Source organism: Coregonus clupeaformis, chromosome 36, assembly GCF_020615455.1.
Source record: "Coregonus clupeaformis isolate EN_2021a chromosome 36, ASM2061545v1, whole genome shotgun sequence".
NCBI lineage: Eukaryota > Metazoa > Chordata > Actinopteri > Salmoniformes > Salmonidae > Coregonus > Coregonus clupeaformis.
The window spans coordinates 31,317,371-31,343,560 of NC_059227.1; the positions used below are offsets into that span (position 1 = coordinate 31,317,371).

General features: G+C 45.0%; 1 protein-coding gene across 2 annotated transcripts in view; it reads left to right on the forward strand.

Moving 5' to 3' along the window:
- LOC121552524 (pleckstrin homology domain-containing family G member 3) overlaps positions 1–26,190 on the forward strand; it is a 117,050-nt gene that overhangs the window by 68,429 nt on the left and 22,431 nt on the right. For both annotated transcript variants that reach the window (XM_045211362.1, XM_041865479.2), the window contains 2 exons: positions 11,857–12,356; positions 25,148–25,248. In XM_045211362.1, the coding sequence (XP_045067297.1) occupies positions 11,857–12,356; positions 25,148–25,248 (601 nt within the window). The remainder of the gene's footprint in view (positions 1–11,856; positions 12,357–25,147; positions 25,249–26,190) is intronic.

Consider the following 26,190-nt stretch of genomic DNA (forward strand, 5'->3'; position numbering starts at 1 on the left):
TGTTTCATTCTACACTAGACGTACAGTATGTCTCCTTTGCGTGTATGCACACATTGATTGATTGTTTCCTTATTAATCATTGAAAGTCACTATGTTTGAATGTTCACCTTAATACAGTATTTTGTTTAAGAGGGTCTTCACACTTACTAGACTTTTTGCAAAAAGACCCTCGGCTACACATACTGTATACTGCAATGTAAAATGGTGAACTAGTCACGTCTCCACTGCTACCTTCGGAGGTGGTGCTCGACAATCGCCCGACAGTTGCACTTTTTAAATAGTATCTCAAAATACTAAGTCAATTTTTGAGATACGCAAGTCAATATTTTGATATGATAACTAAACATGTTGAGATAGTAGACCATACTTATAGGACAGGGATCATCAACTAGATTCAGCCGTGGGCCAATTTTTTTTCTTGAGCGGATGGTTGGGGGGGGGGGAGGGGGGGCCTGAACATAATTACAAGTCATTTGTAGACTGCAAATTGACCGCAAGAAGCCCAATAAGATTTGTTTGACTAAAACATAATCATTTCAAACCTTGCATACATTTGTATACGATAACGTCGTGTGTCTCTCTATTATGCGTGTGAATACTTGGGAACAGATTTCTTAAATTAAATAACTTTGAGCTGATTTCCTGGTGTCTATTACAGTTTTATGTCCAACAATGTAAATTACACACAATAGAGTAAGATGTTTTAGAATAAATGTCATTGTCGAATAGTTAGTGCTTACTGGCTAGTGGCTACTGTGATATTTACGGTCAATTTGAGCTGCGGACCAAGAATGTCGCGTTGCCAGCCACAGCGAAAGGTAAGACAAGAATGTAATATGAAATCTGTTTCTCCGCTTCGTTCCTCAGACTCTCCTTCCTCTCGTAGTAGGGATAAATCCTAAATGTGATTGAGCCCTGTGTATTTGAATGCCTGTGTGGCTCCATACTGGGAGCTGTTCAACCAACGGCTGTGTTTGTGTGTAGGTGAAAGTCCAGGCACTGCCTCTTAAGGCTGACTGGCTGGCTGGAGACGACGTTACCGGTTTGAAAATGTTTTCTTTCAAAGCGTGCCCTGGGACTAGGAGAATGCACCTGAAAAAGGGAATTGTATCGGTGCTGGACTTCGCTCCTACTACAAGGCCTGACCTTGACAAGTTTTTCTTTTTTTTCTTTTTTTACAAGTCAATGGGAGAGTTAAGCATAGAGGGAGAGGGCAAGAGGGGGAGAGAGAGGGAGGTCCACTGTTTCCTCTCTATACATCCAGCTCTTAACTCTGCTACTGCTGCTGTAAGAGTTGATTAAGTGTTGCTCTGCTAACCGATGGTCACAAGTTGCTCCATGTTTGATAGGGGTATGTGTACCAATGTGCTGTTATATCCCTTTTTTTTACATTAGGCTTACTGATTTGCTAAGTGCTCATGAATACTACAGTTATACAATTTGGCATGACTCCATGTCTATTCTTTTTCCCCAGGTAGAAACTCAGGCACAGTCCTGTACAAATATATCACAGAACTGCCCCAGGACTGGTTAGTGGGTATGTCCATGTGTGTCTTTTTGCATGCTAGAAAGCGAAGCTCAATCAAACTTAATTTAAAAAATACCAACAAATCAATCTCTTTTTTTGTTTTCTGTATGATCCGTCTCCACATATTACAATCAATTCATCTGACTCAGTGATTTGGCATGCAGAAGATGTGCTAATGACAAACATACACGCTTATAATGTAGATGGATGATTATTGTGCAATGATGATCTGACAACAAGGTTATGGTGCAATGACGCTAACCATTTGACTCCCAACACAGGAATGGATCCTATTGTTATTCTATTGTGGAAACGTAATGTAAAAGCTACAAAGGCTGATCTACTGCCTTGCAGAGCAATGTAATGGGGGAATACATGCAATACTAATCATGCACTCGTCACGAATGGATGATTTAACAATGGTGTAATTGAGCGTTAATGGTAAACACCCATGAGGAGAGTGGATCCTGATTCTTGACAATCTCGTGGGAACGTTGTGTCCTTCATTACAAACAGAAAAGTCAGTCTGTTTCGAGTTCGTCATGTGATCTTCATGTCGGCTCATCTTCATCACAGATATGATTTCCCGTTACTCAATTTCATTCTGGAAGAGAACTTCGAAAAAACCTTGACATGTTTTGGTATAGACTAATATTGGATTACGAAGCACTTTCATGCTTTTTAGTTCAGGACTAGGCGGAGTTAGGCAGAGTCTGGGAAACTGGCCCTAGATGTTTTTAGTAAGTCTTGGTATCATATATCACGCATTGACTGTTTGTGACCATGTTCCTGACTGCAAGTGAGTTGTTCATAACCAGTTCTCCAAGTAGGCAGGACTTTTCAGATCAAATACTAAGTTATAATTCGCTCAGTCATGTTCCTTGTAGGCTGATTTTATGATTCTCTGTTCCAATGTCCATACTGACACACTACTTAGAATACATGCCCAATGCATTGCAATTAAGTGGTATGCTAGTGTGTATTTTGTTTGTGCTTTGTGACTAAGGGATCGTATTACTCTCATAGCTTTTCTCACCACGTGCTTTATTGATCAGCTTACTATGTCAATAAATGATCTTCCCCTTCTGAGTCATATCCTGTTTCCTCTTGGCTCATCAGGGAGTCAACATGCAGCAATGTGTTATGGTCGGAGAACAGTCTTCCACCAGAAACCCATTTTATTTCTGACCCTTGTTAACAGCTGTGGAATGTCTTGTGTGTTTGCCTGCTGGTGTTTTGAGGAAGCTACAGTGTAAATTTTCCAGCGGTTCAAACTAATACGATTTACAGTATGTTGTCCTAATGTTTGTGACAGATGTTTTGGGCTTTTTGGAATGGCAGGACTTTACTTAATTGCATCATCTCTGCAGATCCTATTTAGAGGTCACTAATGCTGTGATGGTGTGAGGTTCTGGCGTATGTTTGCAAATGTTGATATTTTAGGTTGCTTATTTCGTTTGGGAATGTGTGACACCTCACAGTGTGTGTAGTAATAATTCTGTAATTTGTCTTAATTTTTATCTCGGGAAGCACTCTTGTTTTGCAATGACATAATCATACATTCATTATGTAACTATTTGATGACATGGGCGCAAATCCTGTGGAGTGAACAAAATGGGTCATGTCATGGTCAATTATTTGCATATATTATAAAACTGTGGCATACATTTCCCTTTATTCAGTTATGAAATGATAGTTACCAAGCAACTAGTCACACAAACAAAACCTGAGGGTGCTTTCCGGCTGATGCGTCGTTCAAAGTGATGTCCTCATGCAATGTTATATGCATTTGCATTGTAAAAGAACCAAGCGGTCATCACCTATATGTTTCGCTATTTGCTTTGGTATATGTATGTTTATGTGCTTGTCTACTGGAACTATACGATATAATCAAAAGATGATCTACAGAACAGAAGTGGATAGGCCCTATATGGTCGTTAAATGTTTCCTTCAACCTTTTAATGGACGCTAAAGTCGTATACTGTATTATCATAGCAGCGCTGTCTTTACCATTATGGACTTGTTAGTATCCGTAGACTTTATGGGGTGCTGAGGACCCGATGCCTCATGATCGACCTCAAAGCATGTGGCCATTCTGTAAAATGACCACTGCTCCAACCTCTCAGCTAGGAGGTCTCCCAAGTCCACCATGACTTTTCCACCTACTCTTTCTGTCCCAATGTTAACACAAAATTCCTTCGTTGTGAATGGAAAAGCTCCCTCTGATCCAGAAGGAAATTACTGTATTTCTGGATTTTCCAGAGGATGTGGTGTTTTAATTCAGGCACATTTTAGAATGACCTCACAGAGGTCCTTTGTAATACTTGAGGCTGAAGTTGCCCCTAACCACAGTTTTAGGTTCAGCTTACCTTTAAGGCCATCTTCAGCATGACCAGGCTGTTCAAATGCGGGATCGGTCCTTCGTTCTGGTACACACCTAAAACATGTCCCATGTCCCTTCTCCACCTCCTCCTTTCTTCCTCCCTTCTCCACCTCCTCCCTTCTCCACCTCCTCCTCTCTTCCTCCCTTCTCCACCTCCTCCTCTCTTCCTCCCTTCTCCCCCTCCTCCTTTCTTCCTCCCTTCTCCACCTCCTCCCTTCTCCACCTCCTCCTTTCTTCCTCCCTTCTCCACCTCCTCCCTTCTCCACCTCCTCCTTTCTTCCTCCCTTCTCCACCTCCTCCTTTCTTCCTCCCTTCTCCACCTCCTCCTTTCTTCCTCCCTTCTCCACCTCCTCCCTTCTCCACCTCTTCCTTTCTTCCTCCCTTCTCCACCTCCTCCCTTCTCCACCTCTTCCTTTCTTCCTCCCTTCTCCACCTCCTCCTCTCTTCCTCCCTTCTCCACCTCCTCCTTTCTTCCTCCCTTCTCCACCTCCTCCCTTCTCCACCTCCTCCTTTCTTCCTCCCTTCTCCACCTCCTCCCTTCTTCCTCCCTTCTCCACCTCCTCCTTTCTTCCTCCCTTCTCCACCTCCTCCTTTCTTCCACCCTTCTCCACCTCCTCCTTTCTTCCTCCCTTCTCCACCTCCTCCTTTCTTCCTCCCTTTCTCAGATGGAACACACAGGCTTTAATGCTGAAAGAAAATCTATCCAGTATTCCAAAAGCGTGGTTAGCCAATCCCTTGGTTAGACATTTCGGAAATGAGAAAAATCTACATGAATAAGACCCTCTGAATTTATGGTAAAAGGGTCAGGCTTCAGGGAGAAGCCAGACAAAGGGAAACGGCTATTTGTTCATTTAATCGATTTTATAAAAAGATCAGCCAGTCGTTCCCTCATGAACACTAGTATATCAAAAGCAGAACACGGTGTCACTGTCTTCATTTTGTGAACAGTTTTGGTACTCTGCTGTATCTCAGTACTTGTATTGTATGTAGTGTATATACAGTGGATATCATAAGTATTAATACGTTGTGATGTCACGAGAGGCTGTGTCCTGGAGGGACGTTACATCCCCCTGAGGTGGCTGCAAACCCAGACAGCTATGGCTCCATCTGCTGGTAGGGTCGGGAACTCCACCCCTCTATGGCCAATCTTCCCACGCAGCTGAAACAAATGAGGAGCTGATGAGCTGAAGGTTTGGGAAGGGAAGAGACACAGTCTCCAACCTGGGCTCTCTGGAGGACAAGAGTGCTGCACGTCCACTTCCATGAGGAATATAAGGATTTGGAGATACTTACCTTTGGGAAATACTCACCTTTGGATATATGCACCTGTGGAAATACGTGAGAGACATTTGGAAGGACTTTTTGCTGGGTTGGCCACTAGCTGCAACGTGGACTACAGTAAGGCTGGGGAAAAGTTATCTGAGCGCAGTGAGGATTATGATTTTGGATGTGGAAGAGACATCCCTGAACTGTTAACCCTTAAAGAGCCACAAGAGAACAGAATTTTGTTATATTTTCGTTAATTTCCCAAGACCTATAATAAAATCCTTGTTTTGTTTGAACCTTGTCTCCTTGCACTACTTGAGCAATCCCGCTGAAAGCTGTGTAGCCTCTGTGACGTCACAGATGGTGGAGAATGCGGGCACGCTCAAGCGTTAATAGTGCATGTCAGAGGAGGATACCGGCTTTGATCACCCAGTTTTCCAAGTTGGCCGTAGGCTCCCCGCCGACTGAAATGGAGGACATATTGAAAGCCCTTGTTGCTGGCCAGCAAGCCCAGATGCAAGCAAACGTGGCTCTCTTGGAGGAGCAAAAGAAAGCCAACCTTCTGAAGGCAGAGGAATTGCAGTTGCAGAGACAGAGGGTGGTCCAAAATACCCGCCCAATAAAGGCAAGTGACTTTATATCTAAGATGGGAGCTACCGATGACATTGAGGCATACCTGCATGCATTTGAGGCCACGGCCACTAGGGAAGCCTGGCCCAAGCAACAGTGGGTTGGTCTGTTAGCCCCCTTTCTAACCGGGGAATCGCTGAATGCTGTCCGGGACCTGGGCCCTGACCAGGTTACTGACTATGATGCCCTGAAGTCTGAGATCCTCAGCAGATATGGACTCACAAAGTTTGGTATGGCCCAGCGCTTTCACAGTTGGACCTTCCAACCAGACCAACCTCCTCGGGCGCAGATGCATGAACTTGTCCGAATCGCAAGGAAATGGCTGGATCCGCAGAGGAATACAGCAGCGGCGGTGGTGGAGGCCGTTGTGGTGGATCGTTACCTCACGCGCCCTGCCTTATGAGGCAAAACGGTTCATCAGTCAACAGGCCTTGACCACGGCTGATCTGACCGTGGAAGCTGTGGAAAAGTACCAGGCCACAGCGGAGATGCTGAATGCTTCCCGGAAAGACCCCAGGAGTGCGGCCCCACCACAAATGGGAAAACCCGTCCAAAGGACCCCAAGGTCTCGAACCCCGCCGCGTCAGGACTTATCCCGGCTCCAGGGGAGCCAGAAACCAGGCGGGTCCAAGAAGAGTACACCAGGAGGGGAAACTTCGACAGTGTTACCGGTGTGGGGAGATGGGACATATCTCCTGGCAGTGTGGGAAACCAGCCGATGAACCTATGCCCACTGCGGAGTCCTCCAGCTCAGCACCCACACACCGTTTTGCCTCGCTCTTGGGAGTCGTAGATGGCGGCCCAGATCGACCCCCCCCACCTGCCCGGTAACTGTGAATCACCATGATGTGGAGGCCTTACTGGATTCTGGTAGCCGGGCCACCCTGGTGCGTAAGGATTTGGTGGGCCCAACGTGTCTGACCCCGGGGAAAGTCCTCCCAGTTTCCTGTGTCCATGGGGACACCAGAGAATACCCCATTACTGAACTTACAATGACCAGCACACGGGGAACCATACACACGACGGCGGGGGTGGTTGATTCCCTCCCCGTCCCTGTCCTAATTGGACGAGACTGCCCAGCCTTTTACCCACTCTGGAGAGAGTCTCAGGAGAGGATAACCCGAGTACCTCGGAACGGAGAGGCAAGACTCATCCTGGGAAGGCTCCGGTGCAATCCTCCGAGTTACTCACTCCCGCCCGGGCTCGGATAGGGATGGCAGGTGCCCAGACCGACACAGAGACGGAGCTACATAATCTGGACAAAGAACTGTCTGGTCTGAAGGGGACCGCTGAGAGGTATCGTTTGTTAAAGCAACAGTTAGACATGAAGACAGAAGAGTTAGATATCCTCCAGGCTAAACTCCAACAGAGCTCCTTCCTAAGCAACAGGAGGAGCTGGAGAGGCTGCGCAGGACCATCGAGGAGTGTGAGGAGACCCTGCGCAGTAGTAAGGAGGTCCAGAAGAAGGCAGAGGAGAAGTACAAGGTGTTGGAGAACAAGATGAAGAATGCGGAGGCAGAGAGAGAGAAGGAACTGAAAGCTGCTCAACAGAAGCTAAACTCTGCTAAAACCAAGGCTGATGCGTTCAGTAAGAAACTCAAGGAGAGACAACAGGAGGCTGAGTCCCTGGTCCTAGAGTTGGAGGAGTTGAAGAGAGAGCAGTCTGGCAAGCACCACGGCAATGCGGACGCCCTCTCCCGGCGTGATGCCTTCTTCGCTGCCTTTACCCCGACGAGGACGTCGGTCCCGAGGAGGGGGATGTGTGATGTCACGAGAGGCTGTGTCCTGGAGGACGTTACATCCCCTGAGGTGGCTGCAAACCCAGACAGCTATGGCTCCATCTGCTGGTAGGGTCGGGAACTCCACCCCTCTATGGCCAATCTTCCCACGCAGCTGAAACAAATGAGGAGCTGATGAGCTGAAGGTTTGGGAAGGGAAGAGACACAGTCTCCAACCTGGGCTCTCTGGAGGACAAGAGTGCTGCACGTCCACTTCCATGAGGAATATAAGGATTTGGAGATACTTACCTTTGGGAAATACTCACCTTTGGATATATGCACCTGTGGAAATACGTGAGAGACATTTGGAAGGACTTTTTGCTGGGTTGGCCACTAGCTGCAACGTGGACTACAGTAAGGCTGGGGAAAAGTTATCTGAGCGAGTGAGGATTATGATTTTGGATGTGGAAGAGACAGCCCTGAACTGTTAACCCTTAAAGAGCCACAAGAGAACAGAATTTTGTTATATTTTCGTTTAATTTCCCAAGACCTATAATAAAATCCTTGTTTTGTTTGAACCTTGTCTCCTTGCACTACTTGAGCAATCCCGCTGAAAGCTGTGTAGCCTCTCGTGACGTCACAACGTGTAGTTTATTTAGTATAGTGTATGTGTGGTGTATCTAGTGTGTGTGTAGTGTACAGTGCATTCGGAAAGTATTCAGACCCCTTGACTTTTTCCACATTTTGTTATTATTATTCTAAAATTGATTAAATTCATTTTTCCCCCCTCATCAATCTACACACAATACCCCATAATGACAGTGAAAACTGTTTTTTTTTATATATTTTTTGCAAATGTATAAAAAAAACATACCTTATTAACAGAAGTATTCAGACCCTTTGCTATGAGACTCAATTGAGCTCAGGTGCATCCTGTTTCCATTGATCATCATTGAGATGTTTCTACAACTTGATTGGAGTCCACCTGTGGTAAATTCGATTCATTGGACATTAATTGGAAAGGCACACACCTGTCTATATAAGGTCCCACAGTTGACAGTGCATGTCAGAGCAAAAACCAAGCCATGAGGTCAAAGGAATTGTCCATAGTGCTCCGAGACAGGATTGTGTCGAGGCATGGATCTGGGAAAGGGTACCAAAACATTTTTGACAGAGGACAACCATCTCTGCAGCACTCCACCACTCAGGCCTTTATGGTAGAGTGGCCAGACGGAAGCCACTCCTCAGTAAAAGGCACATGACAGCCCACTTGGAGTTTGCCAAAAGGCACCTAAAGGACTCAGACCATGAGAAACAAGATTATCTGGTCTGATGAAACCAAGATTGAACTCTTTGGCCTGAATGCCAAGCGTCACGCCTGGAGGAAACCTGGCACCGTCCCTACAGTGAAGCATGGTGGTGGCAGCATCATGCTGTGGGGATGTTTTTCAGCAACAGGGACTGGGAGACTAGTCAGGATCGAGGGAAAGATGAACGGAGCAAAGTACAGAGAGATCCTTGATGAAAACCTGCTCCAGAGCGCTCAGGACCTGAGACTGGGGTGAATAATCACCTTCCAACAGGATAACGACCCTAGGCACACAGCCCACACAACGCAGGAGTGGCTTCGGGACAAGTCTCTGAATGTCCTTGAGTGGTCCAGCCAGAGCCCAGACTTGAACCCGATTGAATATCTCTGGAGAGACCTGAAAAAAAACTATTCAGCGACGCTCTACATCCAACCTGACAGAGCTTAAGAGGATCTGCAGAGAGGAATGGGAGAAACTCCCCAATACAGGTGTGCTAAGCTTGTAGCATCATACCCAAGAAGACTCAAGGCTGTAATTGCTGCCAAAGGTGCTTCAACACAGTACTGAGGAAAGGGTCTGAATATTTATATAAATGTGATATTTCAGTTTTTTATTTGTAATACATTTACAAACATGTAAAAAAAAACAGTTTTTGCTTTGATATTATGGGGTATTGTGTGTAGATTGATGAGGGGGAAAAAACGATTATCAATTTTATAATAAGGCTGTAACAAAATGTGTAAAAAGTCAAGGGGTCTGATTACTTTACGAATGCACTGTATGTAGCGTAGTGTGTGTTTATACAGTGTATATCATAAGAATTCACCCCCCTTGGATTTTTTCCACATTTTGTTGCGTTACAAAGTGGGATTGAAATACACTGCTCAAAAAAATAAAGGGAACACTAAAATAACACATCCTAGATCTGAATGAATTAAATAATTTTATTAAATTTACATAGTTGAATGTGCTGACAACAAAATCACACAAAAATTATCAATGGAAATCAAATGTATCAACCCATGGAGGTCTGGATTTGGAGTCACCCTCAAAATTAAAGTGGAAAACCACACTACAGGCTGATCCAACTTTGATGTAATGGCCTTAAAACAAGTCAAAATGAGGCTCAGTAGTGTGTGTGGCCTCCACGTGCCTGTATGACCTCCCTACAACGCCTGGGCATGCTCCTGATGAGGTGGCGGATGGTCTCCTGAGGGATCTCCTCCCAGACCTGGACTAAAGCATCCGCCAACTCCTGGACAGTCTGTGGTACAACGTGGCGTTGGTGGATGGAGCGAGACATGATGTCCCAGATGTGCTCAATTGGATTCAGGTCTGGGGAACGGGCGGTCCATAGCATCAATGCCTTCCTCTTGCAGGAACTGCTGACACACTCCAGCCACATGAGGTCTAGCATTGTCTTGCATTAGGAGGAACCCAGGGCCAACCGCACCAGCATTTGGTCTCACAAGGGGTCTGAGGATCTCATCTCGGTACCTAATGGCAGTCAGGCTACCTCTGGCGAGCACATGGAGGGCTGTGCGGCCCCCCAAAGAAATGCCACCCCACACCATGACTGACCCACCGCCAAACCGGTCATGCTGGAGGATGTTGCAGGCATTGGTGATTTTAAAACAGCTATAGACTTCAAGGGCTGTGATGGGAGAAAACTGAGGATGGATCAACAACATTGTAGTGACTCAACAATAATGACCTAAATGACAGTGAAAAGAGGAATAAAAATATAAAGGCCTAAAGTAATCCTGAAAAAAAAAACACACCACAAGAATACACTTTTTTTCCTAAATGCAAAGCCTTATGGTTGGGTCAAATCCAACACCACACATCACTAAGTACACTACCAGTCAAAAGTTTGGACACACCTACTAATTCAAGGGTTTTTCATTATTTTTACTATTTTCTACATTGTAGAATAATAGTGAAGACATCAAAACTATGAAATAACACATATGGAATCATGTATTAACCAAAAAAGTGTTAAACACATCAAAATATATTTTATATTTGAGATTCTTCAAATAGTCACCCTTTGCCTTGATGACAGCTTTGCACAGGCACAATTTTAGAGGAAAACCTGCTTCAGTCTGCTTTACACCAGGCACTGAGAGGAACCTTTCAGCAGGACAACAACCTACAACACAAGGCCAAATCTACACTGGTGTTTCTTACCAAGAAGACAGTGAATGTTCCTGAGTTGCCGAGTTACAGTTTTGACTTAAATCTGCTTGAGAATCTGTGGCAAGACATTAACGTTGCTGTCTAGCCATGATCCCCACCACATTGGGGTTTCTAACGTATTGACTCGGGGGTGAATACTTATCTAATCAAGGTAAATTTAGTGTTTTATTTTTCATTTAAAAAAAAATAATAATAAATGTTGCTTCCACTTTTTTGTGTAGATTGTTGACAAAAAAATGACAAATCCAATTTAATCCCACTTTGTAACACGATAAAATGTGAAGAAATCCAAGGGGCGTGAATACTTATGATAGGCATTATACACTGTAGCAATGGATTCTGCACTGCATTGACGCATAAGATGTTCTTCTCCTGACCAGTGAATCATAATTGCAGCTCTCAAAACGAATCGAGTAAAGCCAACTTGTTTACATGCGGTATTTAATCAGGTGGATACATTTTATTTTGCAGAATATATAACAAGGCACACTGACTGATAAAATGCAATGCCATTATTCATCTGTTTCTTCCTGATAGGAAACTTCAGTTGCTGTATGATTTCAATAGGGGTTAAATTCTGGTGCAGCAATCGCAAGGCATCTTTGCTCTGCTATTTCTTAGTGAGGGACTTGAGTTGATTGGTCAAGTGATGACTAGATCTTTACTCATCTTTGATTTTGCTTCAGAAAACTCAGGCGAATTGATTGTGATTTGGTGGGTTAGCTTTTCCCACTGTTGGATGACCAGTCAGAATGACTTCCACCAGTGTCAGTCAGAATGTACATCCGTTTTCACTAACTCCCTGTCCTCTTCTCCTTCCAGAATCCCCCCGTTTGTCCACCGCCTCCATCAGTAGTAATGAGCGGACACCCTCCGCCACGCCCTCCGACTGCTCCGACTTCCCCTCCGCTGGCCAGCGCCCCGTGAGCCTGGTCTCCACCTTGTCCTCGGGGTCCGGTTCGTCCCGGGACGACAGCCCCGCTCTGCCCCCACCTGGCGGCTCCGTGCCCCCCACCGGAGACGACATAGACTTGGAGCTGAGTCCTCCGGTGGGCGCCGGCGATCAGGTACGCCAGCAACCTGATACGGCGGACCCTTCTGGGGAAGGACTGGTTTCGCGTGGCAGGAAGTTCGACCAGTTTAACAACAACAACACTGCCACGCCCTCGCGGGCTGCCAGCGCACGCCACACGCCCCCGTTATCGCCCTTTGCAGCCAACGCCATGGCGCCCAATCCCAAGATCACCTACTTGGACCGGGTGGTCATGGAGATCATCGAGACGGAGCGCATGTATGTGAGGGATCTGCGCAGCATCGTGGAGGTACGTGACAAAGTATTCTCTCTACTTTAAAGCGCTCCCAAGCATTACACAGTCACATTGACCTTGGTATTTGTTGGTTTGCCTGTACAATTGCAGTGAAATGCCTTTATTACGAAAGAGCTCCGTCAAAGTTTTGCCTATACAGAATTTGCCTGTATCCCTCTATACACTGCTGGTGGTCAAATCATAACAGTTCTGTGTATAGTGAGTAGGCTGTTTATGTGAAATATCACAATGAAAACTGATTTATAAGGAGATTATGCGAATATCCCAGGGTGTAGAAAAGGCGCCCTTAACTTGAGGGACACTGGCGGGCAGACGGTGTCGCAGGCCTGGGATGTTCGCCTGTGACGGGTGGGCTTACTCCTCACAACCCCTTAGACAGGTCACACAAGGGTCCAACTCCCATTAGCACGCCCCCTCTGTCAAGCCAGTCCCATGATTGGCCTAATCTTAAAGCCATGCACAAACAAAAAGGGCAACGAGAGGTCAGTCTGAAGGACAGTCACCGATTAACTGTGTGTTGTGTCTGGGATGGCAGTGCTCATAAAAACACATGTAAACCATGTTTGGATCAAAGAGATTGACAACGTAAACAAGGGTATTTTCATCTGGTGTCACGTCGGGTGATTGGCTGGGCTATTCGTAGATAGCTATGAGGATTTAGTTGTCGGCAGTAGGAAGGCCTCATGCTGTGTTGAATCCTTCAATCTCACGCAAATTGAGTAACTCCAAAAGAGCTTTGCTGGAGAGCTGTCATTCACTTAAATGGCTAATCCTGTTAGCGGGGTCAGATCAGTGCAGCGTAGGGGGCTAAGCAGGTTTGTCTGTGTGCAAAAGAGACTGCGGCACGAACATGTCTCTTCTTCGTGTGTCAAGGCTTGTGACCACATTTAGCCACATGCCACTCCATTTCAGCCAGTTCTCTCGACTGTATGGAACTGATTTGAACATTTTACTTTTATCAATGACTTATTATCAGTGGGTGGATATAGGAATCCATGGATTCCAGGTATGCTGTCTCCAGCCCAGTGATGTCAGTCACTATTATTAACCCTTTAAGACTAATGCTGCGGGATCATCTCATTGCATAACAATGGGTCTTGACTGGAGGATCATGCCGGTCCTTGAGCAGACAAGTCAATGTCTTTCAGCTTTCATACAGGATGTTGCATGTGGAGACGTGTCCATTTTATGCACAGCACTGAATGATTAATCAAACATAATGCAAACATGACAACTTTGCAAACGCCATACACTCGTGTGGAAATATCTACATACTTTACTCATCTCATATGTGTGCATATACTGTATTCTATTCTACTGTATTTTAGTCAATGCCACTCCGACATTGCTCGTTGTGAATTGTTAGAAACTACTGCACTGTTGGAGCTAGGAACACAAGCATTTCGCTACACCCGCAATAACGTCTGCTAAATATGTGTATGTGACCAATAAAATTTGATTTGATTTGATGCACGTGTACACACACACACACACACACACACACACCATGCTGGTATAGTGTTTTTACAAAGGAGTGTGCTCTGTTATTCCAGACCAGCTGTGGTTTAGACACACACACACACACACACCACACTCAAGCAGAACACTTACATACTGTACACACATACTATGCTTTTAACTCACACACTCACACTCATCCACACACACACACACTCATCCACACACACACACTCATCCACACACTCTCACTCATCCACACACTCTCACTCATCCACACACTCTCACTCATCCACACACTCACACTCATCCACACACACACACACACACACTCATCCACACACACACACTCAAACGCATCTGTCGAGAGCTCAGTCAAGCAAAGCCTGCTGGGAAAACTATTGGCTGCTCATACACTCGTTCTCTCATGCATGTCTTCCTCTTGATAATTGTATATTTGTTAGCTAGACACAGTACTCTTAGAAATTGCAATCATATAAAAAATGTATGCCATGAAAACCTAAATGAGTGAAATATGTTTTCTCATCATCCTATGATAAATTACATCTTGAAACTGTAGCACCGTTTCATTTTAAAGGACCAGGATGATACTCTGGAATGATAATACTTTTAGGATATTTGGCAACAACTTATGTAGCTACCAACATACTAGAGCTGGGACGATAAACTGAAAATGATCGATACTGACTGAACTGACCATTTATCAAGGACATTTTACTGATATTCATAATAATGAAAAGTATCCTTTACTAGAGGAATGTGATGTTTGAAATAAGTCTGCTAATATGGACAATTGCTAACGGGACAATGATAACCACAACATGTAAAGTAGTAGTAGTTGTTGTTATCATAAGTGTAATATAAAAAATCTTTCAATTTAGCGTTATCGTTACCATCACATTTATTAGAAGTAGTAGAGACATTTCTTCGCTTTTTCGTCCTGAAATCCATTGGGTACTTGATTAGGCTAGGGTTAGGGTTGGAGTACTTGATTAGGCTAGGGTTAGGGTTGGAGTACTTGATTGGGCTAAGGTTAGGGTTGGAGTACTTGATTGGGATAAGGTTAGGGTTGGAGTACTTGATTTGGCTAAGGTTAGGGTTGGAGTACTTGATTTGGCTAAGGTTAGGGTTGGAGTACTTGATTGGGATAAGGTTAGGGTTGGAGTACTTGATTGGGATAAGGTTAGGGTTGGAGTACTTGATTTGGCTAGGGTTAGGGTTGGAGTACTTGATTTGGCTAGGGTTAGGGTTGGAGTACTTGATTTGGCTAGGGTTAGGGTTGGAGTACTTGATTTGGCTAAGGTTAGGGTTGGAGTACTTGATTTGGCTAGGGTTAGGGTTGGAGTACTTGATTTGGCTAGGGTTAGGGTTGGAGTACTTGATTTGGCTAAGGTTAGGGTTGGAGTACTTGATTTGGCTAGGGTTAGGATTGGAGTACTTGATTTGGCTAGGGTTAGGATTGGAGTACTTCATTTCTCGACAAAGTCATGAGTGCCCAAAAGGCGGCTCTCCAGAATTAGACATCAAAAAATAAATGAGCAAGATCCCACTCAAATAACTGATTTCTGTCTGTAGAAGAGCTCTCAGCTAACTTGACATGGTGTTATCGACCTTCAGGAACTCTGTATATAATCTTGCACAGGTAGAAGAGCTCTCAGCTAACTTGACATGGTGTTATCGACCTTCAGGAACTCTGTATATAATCTTACACGTCATTTGCATGCCAACTGATCCATCAACATAGTAAACATATGAAATTACAGCTCAGAACCCCCGATTAGCCAATCAGGGTACATTCATGTTCCTCTCTCTGTCTCAACAAAGGTCATATGGTTGTGATTTTTATTCATTTTTTATTTTACCCTTAATTTACTAGGTAAATTGACTGAGAACACATTCTATGTCCCATAGTTCTTGCGCTGGGTAAAAGTCTAGGGTGAGCCCCATCACTCAATCCATTAGGTGGGAAAATGCTAAACTGACCTTAAATTAGTGTCTTGGGGAAAGTTCCTCCTACTCCATTACCTTGACCCCACTGACCCCACATTATAAATCCATTTTCCAGCTCAGTATTTGCAAGTCTGGCTGAAAGTCTTTGTTAGCATGTTGGTACTTGACTACCTCGCAAGTAGAGGATCAGAAGCATCTGCTCAGACTGAGTGCTTGTCATTATATCACTGTAATGTATCTCTGACTTGACATTTGTTTGACTTAATTGAAGAACCTGCTATCAGTGGTAACATGCCTAGGTTGATTTATGTGCGAAAGGCAAAATTTCTCACTGAAATTGACTAAAGTTTTATTCTCTTCTAGGTTGAGTTGTTGGAGGATGCAAGGGGAGGCATCTCTATAGATATCAAACAACAGAGGCAGGGTCCCTAAATCTATTAAACGAACTGCAGTGTCACCCCTGGCCACTCCCTATACTATCCACCCCTCCCCCCAAAGATGACTTCACAATCATCCAGGTCCATACCTGACCATTCAAATCACATTTTATTTGCCACATGCGCCGAATACAACAGGTGGGTCCATTACAGTGAAATGCTTACTTACAAGCCCTTAACCAACAATGCATTTTTTTTAAATAAAAAATAAAAGCAAATAACTAAAGAGCAGCAGTAAAATAAAATAACAGTAGGGTAGGGAGGCTATATACAGGGGGGTACCGGTGCAGAGTCAATGTGCGGGGGCACCGGCTAGTCGAGATAATTGAGGTAATATGAACATGTGGGTAGAGTTAAAGTGACTATGCATAAATAATAGACAGAGTAGCAGCAGCGTAAAAGAGGGGGGTTGGGGTGGGGGGGCAGTGCAAATAGTCTGGGTAGTAATGATTAGTTGTTCAGGAGTCTTATGGCTTGGGGGTAGAAACTGTTGAGGAGCCTTTTGGACCTAGACTTGGCACTCCGGTACCGCTTGCCGTGCGGTAGCAGAGAGAACAGTCTATGACTAGGGTGGCTGGAGTCTTTGACAATTTTGAGGGCATTCTTCTGACACCGCCTGGTATAGAGGTCCTGGATGGCAGGAAGCTTGGCCCCAGTGATGTACTGGGCCGTACGCACTACCCTCTGTAGTGCCTTGCGGTCGGAGGCTAAGCTGTTGCCATACCAGGTGGTGATGCAACCAGTCAGGATGCCCTCGATGGTGCAGTTGTATAATTATTTGAGGATCTGAGGACCCATGCCAAATCTTTTCAGTCTCCTGAGGGGGAATAGGCTTTGTCGTGTCCCCTTCACGACTGTCTTGGTGTGTTTGGACCATGATAGTTTGTTGGTGATGTGGACACCAAGGAACTTGAAGCTCTCAACCTGTTCCACTACAGCCCCGTCGATGAGAATGGGGGCGTGCTCAGTCCTCTTTTCTTTCCTGTAGTCCTCAATCTTCTCCTTTGTCTTGATCACGTTGAGGGAGAGGTTGTTGTCCTGGCACCACACGGCCAGGTCTCTGACCTCCTCCCTATAGGCTGTCTCATCGTTGTCGGTGATCAGACCTACCACTGTTGTGTCGTCAGCAAACTTAATGATGGTGTTGGAGTCGTGCCTGGCCATGCAGTCATGGGTGAACAGGGAGTACAGGAGGGGACTGAGCACGCACCCCTGAGGGGCACCCGTGTTGAGGATCAGCGTGGCAGATGTGTCGTTACCTACCCTTACCACCTGGGGGGCGGCCCATCAGGAAGCTTACCACCTGGGGGGCGGCCCGTCAGGAAGTCCAGGATCCAGTTGCAGAGGGAGGTGTTTAGTCATTCAACCATAGAGACAACCCATACTTATTACTCAGTATTTTCTCTCACAATTCCATCTTTGAAGTTTGTGGATTTTGGGTGCTGGCCATGGTGCCTGGTTTGATTTTCATTCGAGCCCCTTTAACTGGTTCAGAGATGTAAAACGATACATTGTACGTGTGCGGGTTTCGCAAGAGCTGGAATTTCCCCATGAACTTGGAAATGTTTTAGCAAAAGTATGCCTCAGTGAGGTAAATCCGTAAGATTGGAAAATGAGCGGTGTTCCACAAAATCCAAAGGAATTTCAAGCCACATTCGGGGAATGTTTACTTTTCCGTCGAAGCAGAAAGAACTGATTTCACCGTGGACTATTAACTCATCCAGTGGGCTTCAGTCCACGTAATAGTTTTGATGTGCTTTTAATGACATCTCCACTGACACCATTTCTCGACTGTATTTGATGAGCGGATACCATAACCCTCTGGGACGTGGATTGCCTGTGTATTCATTCATTAGAATTCATTATGTATGTTTTTACTGAAATATGCTGACTCGAATACGTTTGCACCAAATAGGTCAGTGTATTCAGGCACGGCTCCAAACACTACCCCACCCAATTTATTCATCCAACCATATGTAACAGGATCCTTCTCTGCCACGGTCGAGTCGAGATTCAAACCAGTGTTCCCAACCATACAGCATACCCATGAAGCCACCGACATTAGCACTAGCCTGGGGTCGTCTCTCTCTCTCTCTCTTTCTCTCTCGCGCTCTCTCTCTCTCTCGCTGACTCTCTCCCCCTGTCTCTGTTTCTCTCTCTCTTTCTCTCGCTCTTTCTCTCTGACTCTTTCTTTCTCGCTGTCTCTCTCTCTGTCTGTCTGTCCCTCCCCGTCTCCCTGTTTCACTCTCTCTCTGTCTCTCGCTCTTTCTCTCTGTTTCTCTCTCTTTCTTGATGTCTCTCTTTCTCTCTGTCTCTCTCTCTTTCTCGCTGTCTCTCTTTCTCGCTGTCTCTCCATCTTTCCCTCTATTTTTCTCTGTCTGTCCCTCCCCGCCTCTCCCTCTCCCTCCCCCTGTGTGTCTCTCGCTCAGCTGTGTCTGTCTACATCACCACATCTTCTTGGTATCTCCAGCATGTGTTGAATAGATGAGAGAAAGTAGTCCCCAAGGAGCATGTTGTCAAATTTACACTGAGGAAAGCCTTGATTTACAGGGAATAAGGGAAAAGGAGACCTCCCTTGTTTGGCCGCCAGGGAAGAGAAAAACAGAAGGGGGCGCTAAACTGTAACCTGTGATTGAGAAGGAAATTAAACTTAAACATATTGATATTAGGATCTTGCTTTATTTCATGGGGGGAAAGTAACTGTTTAGATACTAACAGTGTGGAGTGGGGTGTGTTGGATTTGGAAATGAAAGTGTAAATAGACAGCTGAACATTGTGAGCTAATCCTAAATCTGAGGTCTGATCTGCTTTGCTGATTATACCTTGACTGCATTTCAGTTTGACTGTAATCTAACATGCCTCCACAACAGCCCAGTTTACACTTGTTTGTGCGTACGTGTGTGTGTGTGTGCCCGTATATATATATGTGTGTGTAGGTACCTGTGTGTGTATGTGTGTTTGTGTAAGTAAATTGGTACATACTGTAAGATAAACCTTGAGATTATGTGCATCTGTTGAATAACACGTTTGTGTATTTACGAAAGATTAGGTAAGTGTGTTTTTGGATAAGGGGAAATTTACACACGTCATTGTGTAATGAACTATTTCAATGAAGATTTGCATTCGGAGATGAACACAGACTGATGTGCCAGCACCGCCCCACCTATGTGTGTACTTGTAAACAATCGCTCATAAGCTTTTGTTCAGTTTTATTTGACCTCAATTCACCAGACTGAACAAAGTTGTGTCCTTCAAAAACCTGTTTTGGGCCTAGGTCATGGTACAACTAGGTCATGGTACAACTAGGTCATGGTACAACTAGGTCATGGTACAACTCAACTCAAATGTTCAGACAACCGCCAGGACGTACACAGTCATTGAAGCATCTCTGTTCTCGCTGGTGTTCTCTGTTCACCTCGTATGATCCCTTGACCTGAGTTGACCACTTCAGTTTAAAGTACATAGTCCACACACAGTTCCTATCCTTTATTTGTCCACGTTAAGAGTACTATAATGTAAGTCTCCCATTCCCAGGAGGATGAACAAAATGCAGCATATTAAGCCATGACATCACAGATCTAGTACATAAGCTCATAGACATGGACTGCGAAAGCTCCTCTCTGATGCTTGCTTACATTGAGTAAAGCGGATACCTTTTGCGTTCGCTTGCGCCAAATTGGAAGCTGACTTTTACGTGGGTGGTAACGGCGTTATTTTGGTCAACCAGCTTGATTACTGTCTGTTGTCGGAGCGTTTTGAACTGCTAGACAAAAACGAGACCGATGTCAGGTTACACCAGGGTGAGGGAGACTGCTGCTACCGCTGGGGCGAGTTTGTTTGTTCACTCACGCCCTCTAGTGGATGGATGACTAACTGTTTCACACACACACACACACAACTCCACCCAACGTGAATGACTATGGAAGTACCTCAACTGGAAGCTGGAGGGTTTCATAGTATTATTTTAGCACAAAGTGGCATCAATATTCAGCACACACACACACACACACACACACACACACACACACACACAATTATTGAGGGTTTACAGTTCAGAGGTCAACCCAGACCCTCAAATAATGCTGACTGACTGCTCCCTTTTTTTATAAACACAAGTTTCAGTCTACGGACATAATTTATATAAAAATCTGACAATAAAATAGAAGTCCTGTCAAACATCATCCAGATAATGGTAGGGTAACTACAGTATGAATTTTCAAAACATACTTAAATGTCATGTTATCAGTGTAACAATTGAGTATCTCAGAATAATTGCTGTTAGATATGTTTGAACTTTGACATGTATTGGTTAGATACAACCCACAATAATATAGAGGCAATCAGGGTAGATAAAAAAAGAGGCTTTGAATCAAAAAAAGTATTTCAGTAAATAGACTTTATTAGCCAAATACCATTTTAATGCAAAAATAAGTAGAAAAAGTAAAGAAATTAGGGGCAGTGTGTGTGTGTGTGTGTGTGTGGGGGTCTCATTCAGGCTGATCAAATGTTCAGTGAGGTGACGTGAGAAAGGAGGAGGGACAAAAAAAAGGAGGGGGGTGTTCTTGAAGGAGGGGCGGGAGGGGAGAAGTGATCTGGTATATGCAGTTAGGGGAAAAGTTTCTGTCTGGCAGTCTTTCACCCCCAATAGAGGACAATGGGAGAAGACTCATATGTAAGAGAAAATGGACATGAGCATTAGTTTAATCAGGATGGAACTTTGTTGTCTGTATATTAGCTCTTTCAGGATATAATGTCATTAGTGCCAACTTCACGGACTAATTCTGAAAATGTATTATAACTGCAAAAATTGACTATTTTCATATGTTGAATTGAAGTTATTTCTCATCAATGACAAGTGCATGCACACCCATAACTGTTTTGAGGTTCCCTAATGCGCAAAACAAATGAACCTTAACCCATTTCACTACCTCAGAACATTCAGCGCTACATTTACCTTCATGTTGTCTGATTGTGGCAGTTAGTTTGCACCCTTCAAAATAATCTACTTTGTAATAATATGTGATATACTCAAATTACCTACACTTATTCAACAGGAGGTCAAACCCTGAGAATTGTACCTGTTTTGGATAGGGTTGGGCGTCGGACATCTCCTCCATCTTCTGTTGCCTCTTGGCCTGCTTCTTCTGGGACTTCCCCCTTTTGGCTCCTGAACCATTCCTCCTCTACCTTCTTTCGTTCCTCCATTGCCCTCAGCAGCTTGGCCCTGTTCTTGTGCCTGTATCTTTGAACACCAATCCTTTCTTCTCCTCATTTACGAAGGTCTTCTCCATCTTTGTCTGGTGAATTTTGTCTTACTGTTTTATTCACCCAGTACACCGCCCTTCTGCACCTACTGTTTTATCCACCCAGTACACCGCCCTTCTGCACTTACTGTTTTATCCACCCAGTACACCACCCTTCTGCACTTACTGTTTTATCCACCCAGTACACCGCCCTTCTGCACTTACTGTTTTATCCACCCAGTACACTGCCCTTCTGCACTTACTGTTTTATCCACCCAGTACACCGCCCTTCTGCACTTACTGTTTTTGATTAACGCTTTCTTTTCTGCCTCATCTTGGAAGTCGTCCTCCTCTTCGTCACTGATCTCGGGCTGGAGGCTGGCGCAATCTGAGCCTTCTGGCTCCTCCTCTGTCTTCTCCTCTTCGTCCTCTCTCGCTTCATCTTCATCTTCATCCACCAGGAACTGTTTGTGGTTCTTCTTCAGCTCCACGATGATGTTCCGATGTTCAATCTCAAAGGCTTCGACCTGAGCCTTCTGCTTGGCTTCCTCTGCCTCCTTGAGGAGCCTCTGCTCGGCTTCCTCTGCCTCCTTGAGGAGCCTCTGCTCGGCTTCCTCTGCCTCCTCGAGGAGCCTCTGCTTGGCTTCCTCTGCCTCCTCGAGGAGCCTCTGCTTGGCTTCCTCTGCCTCCTTGAGGAGCCTCTGCTTGGCTTCCTCTGCCTCCTTGAGGAGCCTCTGCTTGGCTTCCTCTGCCTCCTTGAGGAGCCTCTGCTCGGCTTCCTCTGCCTCCTTGAGGAGCCTCTGCTCGGCTTCCTCTGCCTCCTCGAGGAGCCTCTGCTCGGCTTCCTCTGCCTCCTTGAGGAGCCTCTGCTTGGCTTCCTCTGCCTCCTTGAGGAGCCTCTGCTTGGCCTCTTCAATCTCCAACGAAGGGACGATCCTCCCCTTGTAGACAACATTGACATCGATGCATTCGTTGTCATCAAGCTCGATGTCCATCATTGAGCCTCGGCAGCCATCTCGGGCTCTGAATCCTGTCTGGGTCTGGAGCCATAACTGTGGTGTGAGGTCGGCCTGGGGCCTGGGCGTGCACACGATAAGTCCCCGGGTCTCCGGCGCAGCCTGATCACCTTCTACCTGCAGCTCTGTCAGGCTCTGGGCACTCATTCTCTCATTCGCTTTCTGTAATTCAAAATGTTAATACTAAATTAACAACAATTGCAATTACGAACACTATTGTGCTATTGAATAATCATCATCATAATGTAATCATACATCATCGTTATTGTCATCATATAATGTCATATCATCTTCATAATCTTTGTCATAATGTCTGCCTTGCCTGCCATCTTAGCCTCTCAAACTGTTGTTGACGCTCTCTACCAGCTTTCATGATCCTCGTCTGTCTCAACTGGAGATCAGTCTTTCGGGTTTTGCGCCTCCCTGCATATGGCCTTGAACCACTCCATTTCAGCATTTTTCTTCCTCTCAATCTCTAGAATAGCTTCCTGTAGTCGTCCTTCAAACTCCTCTTCCGTATTCTTTCTAAGGCACAAACTCCTCTTCCGTATTCTTTCTAAGGCACATCTCTATTTTCCTTTTCATTTGTTGGAGTTTCTCCAGCTTGTCCTACTTTGATCTTCCCTAGCTCTTCCTCCAACTCCGTTCTTCTGTTGGTCTCCTCCTGGATCCTGGTCCTGACCCTCTCAACCAGTCCTTTTCTCGCTCTCTCTGCCTCCAAGATAGCTTTGCGGCCTCCTGAGCCTGCTCTGCTTCTTCCTCCTCCATCCGGCGGAGCTTATCTTTTAGGCGCTGATTCTTGGTCTCTCTCTCTCCTCCCACCTCCTCTCCATTTCTTTACGGAGTACGATGTTGCACCTCTCCCTGGTGCTCTCTGCTCTCTTTGACCCGTCCTCTCTTTTATCTGTGAGTCCTCTCTGACCTTTGATCCTTAGGTCAGGAATGCTCGATTCATTTGCCATTCTTCTTCTAACAGGAGTAACAGAACATATAAAACAACATTTACAGAACATATAGGCTAAATACACCATTAACACAAGACACCAATCCCATATATCTTATTCCATAGAGAGAGAATGCAAAGAACACAATCATCACCAAGAGCCTATGAGCAGTTCTACAGTATACATGTACGAATAACTTTTTCTTATTTTAGTCACCGGTGAAAATTCTACGCAGTTATCTGAACAATCACAATAAAGAGCTAATACTCCTAAAAAACAGACTAAGGTTGTGCACTACCAGACTATATAGTGCATTACCTTTGACAAGAGCCTTGTTGGCCGGCCCGGGTGAAAAGTAGTGCACTATTTAGAGGATAGGGTGCCATTTGGGCACTATGGGCCCTGGTCAAAAGTAGTGCAGTGTATGTGTATGTGTATGTGTATGTGTATGTGTGTGTGTGTGTGTGTGTGTGTGTGTGTGTGTGTGTGTTTTATAGCGTGCCATTTGGGACACTGCATTAAGGTATGACTGAAGTCAGATGAAGGTACTTACCAACACATAGAGATCATATTGTAATACTCTTTAAGTATTCTAATTGTATTGAAGTATTCTAATTCCTAATTCTATGTACCAACAGCACTCTGTCACACAACTTAATCAGTACTGGTGGATTTGGGCTTTTAAACCATTTCCTGCATTGTGATGTCATGCCTATTTCTATGATGCCATGCCTACAGTGACACGCATACCACAATTAGCCATACTCGTACCCTGTATTTCTGGCCCCCCTAATTTCTTGTGAAACAGTTCTATCATACTGTGCCTCCATATCAAAGACAGTAAGATGTCCCTAATACATCCCCATCCTTTGTTTGTCATAGAAACACAGAATGCAAACACAACAGAGACACGTGAGGAAAAGTGTGTACAAAACAAAGGGGGCCTCCCGAGTGGCACAGCGTTCTAAGGCACTGCATCGCAGTGCTAGAGGCGTCACTACAGACGTGTTGCAGCCGGCCGCTACCGTTATGCCCATGAGGCGGCGCACAATTGGCCCAGCGTCGTCCGGGTTAGTGGAGGGTTTGGCCGGCCGGGATATCTTTGTCCCATCGTGCTCTAGCGACTCCTTGTGGCGGGCCGGGTGCATGCACGCTGACTCATGTCGGACTCGTGTCGCCAGTTGTACGGTGTTTCCTCCAACACATTGGTACGGCTGGCTTCCGTGTTTCGGAGGACGTATGGCTCTCAACCTTCACCTCTCCCGAGTCCGTACGGGACCAAGTCATTTATACCAAATAAATCCCGGTGGTAATAGGACAGTAAAACATTGTGTTATGAATTGATAGGTGTCCATAGCTCTTTGAAAATACAAAAAGGAGCATACCTGGGTTTTCAAGACTAGGTATGAGCATGTTTCATGAACAAGGCACTAGTTCGTTATACTTTTATTTAGTAGATGGTGCGTGGACCTAAAATGCTCAGTGATGAAAAGAGGAAGGTCCACAATAAAATGTAGGAATAAAAGTAAATTAATCCACTTTTATTTCTATTCACCTAAATTCTAAGATTTTGCTCCTTTGCGTCATGATGTTGTCAGTTTGTTGTCAGGTGAATTGTGACTGAGTTATACCTATATTTACATTTGAGTCATTTAGCAGACGCTCTTATCCAGAGCGACTTACAAATTGGTGCATTCAACTATATCTGTCTTGCAGGACTACCTGGCCCACATCATCGACCAGGCAGACCTACCCATTAGGCCAGAGCAGGTGTGTGCCCTGTTCGGAAACATCGAAGACATCTACGAGTTCAATAGGTGAGCCACTGACAAACTCATTTCTCTTACCTTGTGAGGATGTAGTGAATTACTGAATGAAGGAGTGAACGACTGAATGAGTGAGTGACACTGTTTTCCCCCAGTACCCAAGTTACAGTGGCAAACATGCACACTGATTAACACTATTGACATTGGCAAGGCAATTCTATTCACCTAATGATGAAACTATTGTGTCTTTAACACGACACGAGTGAGGATCCTCAGTCAAAGTCACGTTCATTAAATATTCACGAGAGGACAATTTCAGAAATGATGTGCCTGATTTAATGGGTGAAATTGCTGTCATGGAAATGTTGATTGCTGATCTTGGATGACGACGTTAATGACTATGGATTTGATGAGGGCATTTGGGGCACACATTAACACGCGCCATAGGCGCACACACGTGTTCTTTGCACATCTCGCTCCAGTATACAATGAAACAGCGTATTTACTCTGTAACACTTTTTGTGACAGGCAACCACTCTCCTCATTTGTCGTCAAGGGGTTTGTACACCACAGTTGGTTCATGGTGCCAGGGAACAGTTTACAGAAGGCCCGCCTGTGTTGACAGTGGTCCTTTGTGCTCTGAAAGGCTCAGTTGTATTAGCGTGTCAGATCTAGAGCCAGAGACCCACAGAGATGCCTATTAGAGAGTGAGATTTGGGTCGCAAGTGAACAGGCGCGAAGTCCTGTGTTTAGGAAAAATAAATACTTTGGCCACACTGCCTCCCCACATAATGTATGTGGGCACACACACACACACACACACACACACACACACACACACACACACACCACAAACAAACACAAATACAAATAGCCGCTCTCTCCCCTCTTATTCAGTGAAGCTTATGAACAACACCAAAAGCTGTGTGTTAAAGATAGCTCCCCTCATGACCAGTAACGTCACCACTGTCCTACTGTTTGTTAGTGAACGGT